The 8,598-nt window shown below is 22.7% G+C and overlaps 6 protein-coding genes, 1 non-coding gene and 1 pseudogene across 7 annotated transcripts in view; 4 read left to right on the top strand and 4 right to left on the bottom strand.

Moving 5' to 3' along the window:
• Positions 1-84: 84 nt before the first annotated feature.
• On the top strand, positions 85-381 carry DDB_G0293780 (hypothetical protein; the record flags this gene model as incomplete). Its single annotated transcript, XM_628983.1, has 2 exons — positions 85-205; positions 290-381. Coding segments are annotated over 2 exons (213 nt in total), but the record flags the coding sequence as incomplete, so codon positions are not given.
• Positions 382-722: 341 nt separating this feature from the next.
• Positions 723-1,145, bottom strand: DDB_G0293778 (hypothetical protein; the record flags this gene model as incomplete). Its single annotated transcript, XM_628982.1, has 1 exon — positions 723-1,145. The coding sequence occupies one exon, from the start codon at positions 1,143-1,145 to the stop codon at positions 723-725; it is 423 nt and encodes a 140-aa protein (XP_628984.1).
• A 1,606-nt stretch (positions 1,146-2,751) lies between these two features.
• On the top strand, positions 2,752-2,982 carry DDB_G0293790 (annotated as a pseudogene; the record flags this gene model as incomplete).
• A 311-nt stretch (positions 2,983-3,293) lies between these two features.
• DDB_G0293788 (hypothetical protein) lies at positions 3,294-3,677 on the top strand (the record flags this gene model as incomplete). The annotated part of the gene is made up of 1 exon (XM_628980.1): positions 3,294-3,677. The coding sequence occupies one exon, from the start codon at positions 3,294-3,296 to the stop codon at positions 3,675-3,677; it is 384 nt and encodes a 127-aa protein (XP_628982.1).
• An 885-nt stretch (positions 3,678-4,562) lies between these two features.
• On the bottom strand, positions 4,563-4,796 carry DDB_G0293776 (hypothetical protein; the record flags this gene model as incomplete). Its single annotated transcript, XM_628979.1, has 1 exon — positions 4,563-4,796. One exon carries the CDS (start codon positions 4,794-4,796, stop codon positions 4,563-4,565), a length of 234 nt encoding a protein of 77 aa, XP_628981.1.
• Positions 4,797-4,868: 72 nt separating this feature from the next.
• Positions 4,869-4,959, bottom strand: tRNA-Ile-UAU-1. Its single transcript has one exon. It is a non-coding gene; the product is annotated as a tRNA-Ile (tRNA).
• A 287-nt stretch (positions 4,960-5,246) lies between these two features.
• Positions 5,247-6,764, top strand: DDB_G0293774 (hypothetical protein; the record flags this gene model as incomplete). The annotated part of the gene is made up of 1 exon (XM_628978.1): positions 5,247-6,764. One exon carries the CDS (start codon positions 5,247-5,249, stop codon positions 6,762-6,764), a length of 1,518 nt encoding a protein of 505 aa, XP_628980.1.
• A 127-nt stretch (positions 6,765-6,891) lies between these two features.
• The window catches only part of vps52A (Vps52 / Sac2 family protein), a gene marked incomplete at both ends in the record, with an annotated part of 2,992 nt that continues 1,285 nt past the window's right edge, over positions 6,892-8,598 (bottom strand). The window contains 3 exons of the mRNA XM_628977.1: positions 6,892-7,359; positions 7,483-8,367; positions 8,475-8,598. The exon at positions 8,475-8,598 is cut by the window's right edge and continues 250 nt beyond it. Coding sequence (XP_628979.1) covers positions 6,892-7,359; positions 7,483-8,367; positions 8,475-8,598 — 1,477 coding nt within the window. The remainder of the gene's footprint in view (positions 7,360-7,482; positions 8,368-8,474) is intronic.

The raw sequence follows: 8,598 nt of genomic DNA, 5'->3' as shown, positions 1-8,598 counted from the left end.
TCATTTTTTATGATGGGCCATGTGTTTAGCATGAGCTGGTGAGTAATTGGACAACATATTTGTAAGCTATATAGATTTGTGTAGAATTCAACAAACGCATCTTCAATTTGGTCGGGGTCGGATGTAATGATGTTACCATATTGGATTGATTCAATTTTTGCATCTTTTGATCTTTTGTTTAGTATTGCTGATAGATACTTGCTAGGTATTTCTCCATTTATATGTTTTTTTGATATGTTTGTGTGGTTTTGATGTAGTTTGTTTTTGTTACATATAATATTGTATTCAGCGATGCATTGTTCTTCAAGATGTTTGAATTTTGCTGCTTTTTCTAATAGTATTTGTTTTGCACGTCGAGTTTGTTTGTCTTTGTTATATTGATAGTTTTTTAGAGTTTTTATAATTTTTGATTTTACTTTTGACCAGTTTGTAAATTGATTGAATGATGTGTTATTGTGATTAGTTATTAAATGATTGATAATATTGATTGCTTCATGGTCATTTGCAGTACCAGGCGATTAATCAAAAAAAAGAAATTTTTTTTTTTTTTTTAAAAAAAAAAAAAAAAAAAAAAAAAAAAAAAATTAAAAACCACAAACTTGGTTTATCATTTTATTTAATTAATTTTTATTTTTATTATTATTAAATATTTTGATTATATTTATTATTTATTTATTATTTATTATTTTTAATAATTATTTTTTTTTATATTAATTTTGTTTTTATGATTGTGTAATATTCATTTGGACATCAACACAAGTGATTTGCAGATCATCTTGATCATATAATACAAAATTAACATAGTAATAGCCTTGTGGAACATTTTCAGGTATTTCTTGATTAATAGTTGTTGTTGAATAATTACCTTGTGGAGTTGGACAAGTAACACCCATACCATTACATAAATTACCTTTTAATTTTAAAATTGGTATTCTATCAAATGTAATTGCTAAATATGCTTCACCTTTTGTAATTTCTTTATTTAAATATCCTGATACTGAAACTATTAAATCTTTCCCTGCAATTGGTTGTTCTGGTGAAAATTCTAATTTTTCAATTTTATGAAAATTGATTTGATTTGATTTGATTTTTTTTTTTTTTTTTTTTTTCTTAATTATTTTAATCTTTTTTCCAATTATTTCCATTTTTATAAATATAATGATCTTCCATTTTCCATTTTCCACAATAATTTGAATTTTTTTTTCTGGGAATTGGTGAAGACAAAAAAAAAGAAAAAAGAAAAAAGAAAAAAGAAAAAAGAAAAAAGAAAAAAGAAAAAAGAAAAAAGAAAAAAGAAAAAAAAAAAAAGAAAAAAAAAAAAAAAATAAAAAATAAAAAATAAAATAAAATAAAATAAAATAAAATAAAATAATGTTATAATCTCTTTCTCATTTTTTAAAAATTTTGGTTTGACTTGGATTTCGATATATTATAGTTTTACACTTTTTCTAACCCACATTAAAAATTCACCACATGGGTGAGAAAAATCTAATTTTAATATTTTTGAGGAAACATAATTTTATAACAATCCAAGTATTCTGAATCGTATTGTAACTAAATAATTATAAAAAAAATAAAAATAAAAACAATTGTGTGGTGATTCAATCAACAGATAAAATTTTTCTTTTTTTTTTAATTTAGAGAAAATAATCCAAGTATATTTATTAAATATAGTTTTTTAATAATTATTATTAATCTAATATGTAAAATTTAATTTTTTATTATTTTTTTTTTTTTATTAGAAAAAAAAGAGGAAATAGAGGAATTTTTTTTTTTTTTTTTTTTTGAGGGAATAAAGGAAAAAAAGGAATTTTTTTTTTTTTTTTTTAAGGAAATAAAGGAAAAAAGGAAAATAAGGAGGAAACAAAGGAAAAAAGGAGGAAATAAAGGAAAAAAAGTAATTTTATTTTTTTTTCGAGGAAATATAGGGAAAAAGAGGAATTTTGTTTTTTTTTTTTTTTGAGGAAATAAAGGAAAAAAAAAGGAATTTAATTTTTTCCCTCCATTTCCTCCTTTTCCTTCAAAAATTATTGGATTTCAAAGAAGAAATAGAGGAAATTATGGAAGATAATCTGTCACAAATTGTTCAACACTGATGAAAGCAAACCAGAGCCAAAATTCGAGCAAAAGGTCATAGAAACAGAATTACTAAATCTCATCGAAACTGAAAAATTCATCACACTAAAGAAAATCAAACACGACGAAGCAATACTAAAAAACACCAATCAAGATCTTCACAAATACAAATTCAACAAAGCCTGGCAAACCCCAGCAGCTCCGAACCCTCTTCCAATTTAAGTAGTAGTAAAAAAAAAAAAAAAAAAAAAAAAAAAAAAAAAAAAAAAAAAAATATAATATAGTTTAAAAAATTTAATACAATTGAATAATAAAAATAAAACCGTTTAACAAACACCGCCGAAAAGACACAAGGACATTCCTTGAAGGTCTGATCACAGGTAAAAAAAAAAAATCTTGGCATTTTGATATGTGGCGAATAAACCTGGCTTGGAAAAGATATCTTTTCCAAGCCCAAATTATTTTCGAAATATTTTTATTAGAAAAAATTTTTCCCACCCACATCTTAAAAAATTAGACAACACAAAAAATAAACATAGACATATAATAAAATGTTCATCAAATCATTATCTCTTTTAATTTTGTTGTCCATACTTATTTTCAAACATTACAATCACTCAAGATGAATATGGTTATCAAGCTATGAAAACTTCACAAAGACCAGTCTTTGCAAATATGACCATTGAATCTGATAATGCATTCACTGCAACTGGTTACCTCTTTTATGTTCAACCACCATATAGTTTTTCTGGCTATACAAGTATTAAAGGTATTATTTACAACCCATTCAGTTTCCAAGCTATTTATGCACCATCATCAGGTTACAATGGTGGTACATATTACTATTCATTCACTTCATGTCAATCATCACTCTTTGAAGATGAAGAAAGTTTTGTTAGTATATAAAAATAAAAATAAAAAAAAAATATGTGCAAAAAAAAAAATAAATAAAAAAATATCTTTTGTAACAAATTTAATAACTTTCACGAAAAAAAAAAAAAAAAAAAAAAAAAATATTGAAATAAATAATGACGTCATTTTGATTTTTATTTCCGAGCGTAGGCCAGACTTTGATATTTTAACTTTCACGAAAAAAAAAAAAAAAATTAAAAAAAAAAAAAAAAAATAAAAAATTTAATAAAGCCATTGTATTTTTTTTTTTTTTTTTTTTATTATTATATTATTTTCATTCAAAAACATAACCTATATAATAGAAAATGTTCAAATCAATTTTTTACGTTTTAATTTTAGCATTCATTGTTAATTTAGTTCAAGGTCAAGCATTACAAACTGGTTCTTACCTTCGTTATCAAGAAGGTACATGTCCAACTCCAGCTGGTGTCTTTAACATCTCTCAAAATAATTTTGGTTATCAAATTATCAATGGTTCTGGAAGAAATGTTATTGCTAACATCACTGTTAATTCAGATTCCTCATTCACTGCTAATGGTTACCTTTATAATGTTAATCCACCATATGGCTTTTCAGGTTTCACTGGTGTAAAAGGTATTATTTACAACCAATACATGTTTATTGCTACCTATGCCAAATCAGGAACCTTCCAAGGTGGAACATATTTCTTCCAATTCAATTCATGCTAATTGGCAAACTAAAAATAAATAAATATAAAATAAAAAATAAAAAAATAAAAATTGAAAGTGAAATTGATTATTTATAAAATTTTCTATTTTTATTAAAAACTATAAATTAATTAAAATTCAAAGTTTACCCAGATCTTTATAAATTTATTGGTTTTTTTTTTTTTTTATTTTTGTTTTAATTAGAGTTTAGAATAATATAGTAGCCTAATTTTTCATCTTGAACCTTGTTATCTCTTTAAAGTTGACCGTAAATCCTGATTTGATTTTTTTTTTTTTTTTTTTTTTTTTTTTTTTTTTATTTTGGTTTGAAAATATTTATTATTATTTTTATTTTTATAATTATTATTATTATTATTATTATTATTATTATTATTATTATTATTATTATTATTATTATTATTATTATTATTATTATTATAATTATTATTATTATTATTATAATTATTATTATTATTATTTTAAAAAAAATATAATATTCTTGACATGGAATTGTATATGTAATTTCATGTTGAATAGTTGTTACTAATTTGTATGAAAAGTTTTTAATGTCAATTGAAAGTATGGAGATGATTCAAAATTTGTTAAATCATATTTATAAATTGAGTATGATTTTGATGTTTTTGAACTTTCACAAAAATAAAATGATTTTTTATATGCTTCAAACTTTTGTAATTTTATAAGCATTTCATGATAACTTTTTAAGATCCACAATTTCCATAAAAAGATCTGAAAGATGAAAACCAGTTTTAATATAAAAGGTATTTGATATATGATCATTGTAAGTAATATAGTCTCCCTTGGCGATAGGGTATGTATAAAGGTTCTACAAACAACAACATTATCACCAGTGGTAAATTAATGATCAGTTACATTAAAATAATCATTTTAATGATGAATTGAAGGATTTTTAAAAAATATGCCTTGAAACGGGTTTAGTGGGAATTTCAAATCGATATCGATTGGTGTTTCTCTAAATGTAATTCTTCTAAAATATGATGGTTCAGAAATAGCATATTTGTAAAAAATAATTTTATCATTATTATTATTTGATATAAATGAATAATTAATAAATCGAGACAGTTTTGGTGAGTTGAGGGTTGTGGGATTGAAATCTTCCATTTTAATATAATTTCAATTCGTATTTTAATAGGGAATCGAACACTTGATCCATGTAAGAATGCCTTAAAAAGTTGCTCCATGCGAGGATCGAACTCGCGACCAAAGCATTGCTTTATCATACTGATATATAAGTACTTCACTCTACCGACTGAGTTAATAGAGCACACAATTTTTTTGATGAAAATAAATGAATAAATATGTAATAATAAATTTTAATTTTTTTTTGTAACAAAAAAGAGATTCTAACAAATTTTGAAATTTTTTTTTAAAAAATAGTAACAAGGAAACTCTAAAAAAAAAATTGGATGTCTTGGAAATTGATTCAAGTAAAGATTTTTTTTTTAAAAATTTTTTTTCTAAAAAAACAAAAAAAAATTTTTTTTTTTTTTATGTTTCAAAAATCAAATTTGATAACTTCATTTTATAAATAATAATAATTAATATTACAAAATGATTAAAACAACAACATCATCATCATCATCAACAAGTAATAGTAATTGTGAATTATTTTTTAATTGTTGGAGGAATGAAATAATTTTAAATAAAATATTATTTCACACAAGATTATTTAATGTTCACACCACAATGAAAATGACAATAGATCAATATTCAACATATAAATACAAAAGTTATATTGAAAATTTAATATTTGTAAATTATGAAGAAGATTCAGATTTAAAACTAAATAATGTAATTGTAAAAGAATTAAATAAAAGTGGCACCACCACTACACCGCCAACATCACCAACATCACCAACGCCAACACCAACGCCAACACCAACATCAATGAAATTATCAGAATTACTAGTAGTAAATAACGATAAAGAACAAGAAAGTAATAGTATATTCCCATATTCAATTAAATCTATTATTTTCAATGATAAATTTAATGAAGTTATGGATAATGTTAAATTATTAGATTCAGTCACAAGTTTAGAATTTGGTGAATTATTTAATCAATCATTAGATGGTGGTTGGTTACCAAGTAAAATTAAATTTTTAAAATTTGGAATTTCATTTCAACAAACTATAAATAAAAATATTTTACCTGAAACATTGGAGAATTTACATCTAAGTAGCCAATATAAGGGTGTTATAGTGCCAGGCTCAATTCCAAGTAAAGTGAAAGATTTGAACTATATTGCAAGCTTGAATTTAAATATCCCAATACCAATCTCAACGATAAATTTAAGCTTTAGTCCAACATTTAATGCCATTATTAAAGAGGGTTACATACCACACAATGTTGAAACAATTGAATTTAATCAAATTTTTAATCGTGAAATTAAAGCAGGCTCTTTACCAGCCTCGCTTGGCTCCATTAAATTTGGAAGCAAGTTTAATCAACCTTTGAATGGTGATTTCCAGCTATGTGTACTACCACCAAATTTAACCAATTTAGAATTTGGATTGGAGTTTAACCAAAGTTTGACCGCCGCAATGCTACCCTCGTCATTGACTTGCCTCAAATTTGGTGATAATTTCAATCCACCGCTTTCCACTTCCTCGATGTCTGCTTTATTCTTGCATACGAATTTGGTATCTTTAGAATTTGGTAAACAATTTAAAAATGTGATTCCAATAAATACATTACCAAAATCATTAAAACATTTAAATTTGGGTGGTTTTAATGATAATTTATCAATTATTAAGGATTCATTGGATTGTACCTCATTGGAATCATTGGTATTGGATAATTTCAATCAGTATATTAAACCTGCTGATTTACCACCGACTTTGACATCATTACAATTAGGTATTACATTTGATAAACCAATTGGTAAAGATGTACTTCCAAATTCTTTAAAAATATTAGAAATTAAAAATTCAAAATATTCTCATCAGTTATATCAAATTAATTTACCAAAATCATTAGATAAATTAATAATTCATTTTGGTAATGTTAATTTATTAAATAATTTTACTGCTGATTATTTTTATAATAAAATTTTTAAAATTAAAAATTAAAAAATAGTATATTTAAATACTATAAAATTTTACAAAACATATATTTGTATTATGCATTGATTTTTTTTATTTTTTTTATTTTTTTTATTTATTTTTTTTTTATTTTTTTTTTTTTTATTGGTTTATTTTAAGGATTAAAAGAACTATAACTTTTTGAAATTTCATAAGTAATAGTTGAAACTGGTATAAAAGCTAATCTTAATTGATTATTATTTCCATCAGTGGTTGATGATTGTTTAATGAATTTTTTATAAATTTCTTCAAATCTTTTATAGTATAATAAATATTGAGTGATAATTTTCTTTGTAATACTTGAACCTAAATTAAAGTTTGAAAAATTTGTCATAATTTCTGTTTGAATTTTTGATAATATATCTTTCCATTTTTGTGAGAATTCACCAATTAACATTGATAATTGATTCTTATCTATTTGATAATTTGAAACATTTGAACAACTAAATTCTGTATCCTTTATAAAAGTAATTAAACTTTTATAATAACTAAATAATAATAATTCTACAAATATATCAATTTGTTCATGTAATAAATTTAAAAATTTTAAATAACCTTCTTCATTTTGATTTATATTATTTTCCTTTGGAAAAAAAAAAAAATAAAAAAATAAAAAAATAAAAAAATTAATTATTAATAAATAAAAAAAAAAAATAAAAAAAAGATATATAATTTTTAAAAAAAAAAAAAAAAAAAAAACACTTACAGAAAAAACAGTAATTACAACATCATAATTTGTAATTAAAAATATTGATTTTGATTTTATATCAGTAAAAGAATTTGAAAAATGTAATAATAATCTTTCCATTGACGAACGTAATACAGCTACCCAAGCTAAAACTCTTGGTTCTTCATTATGTGATAAGATTTCTGCAATACTTGAATAAAATTCTGAAAATCTACGAGTATAAATATGAGGTCTAAAATCGGTTGGAGGTGTATCCATTTTAATTGCCAAGTTTAAACTATCGATATTCCTTTTAAAGACTTCACTAAATCTATCCCAAATTATAACATCCAATTTTTGAAAATAAGTTTTTAAACATGATATACGATCCCATAATTTCCTATCAATTAACAATTGAACCAAGATGCTATTGATTTGTAAACATAACAACAATGATAAACAATCATAGGTACCACCAACGAATGAAAAGATATTGTCATAGTAAAGTTGAAAGATATTATTGAAAATCGAGGGTATTAATGCATCTGGTGAATTTGCCAATAATGGTTTTGCAAACCATTGTCTATCGAATAAATATTCTGAACAAATAGTATCCAACAATAAAATATTCATTGATCTAAAAATTTGTTCAAATGGATACTTTTTACCATTCTTAATTGCTGCATGTGGTATAATCAATGGTGCATCTAAACATCTTGTCAATATATCAGCTCTACTAAATCTTTCTGGAATTTGTTCAATAGTTTCACTTCTAATACTAGTCCAAATATCAATTGGTAATCCTGAAATATATAAATTAAATGCTGATGCTTTATTTAATTCAAATCCTTTATTAACTGTACCAAAATATCCTTTAACTTGTTCAATATATCCAATTACATCTGATTTTAATGCAATTTGATTCTAATTAACAAAAAAATTTAATATTAATATATATATATATATATATATATATATATATATATATATATAATTATAATTATAATTTATTTTTATAAATTTAAACTTACAAAAACTTTTGTTAAATTTGTTAAATAATTTTTAAAATACATTGTAAAAGTTCTTGATAAAGTTTCAATATAAGAATTTTTAACTTCAATTGCAGAAGAAGGTGAATTATGATAAATAAATTCA

The sequence above is a fragment of the Dictyostelium discoideum genome, assembly GCF_000004695.1.
Source record: "Dictyostelium discoideum AX4 chromosome 6 chromosome, whole genome shotgun sequence".
In the NCBI taxonomy this organism is placed as follows: Eukaryota; Evosea; class Eumycetozoa; order Dictyosteliales; family Dictyosteliaceae; genus Dictyostelium; species Dictyostelium discoideum.
The sequence above is the reverse complement of the archived record's forward strand: the minus strand, read 5'-3'. Positions and strand labels throughout refer to the sequence as shown.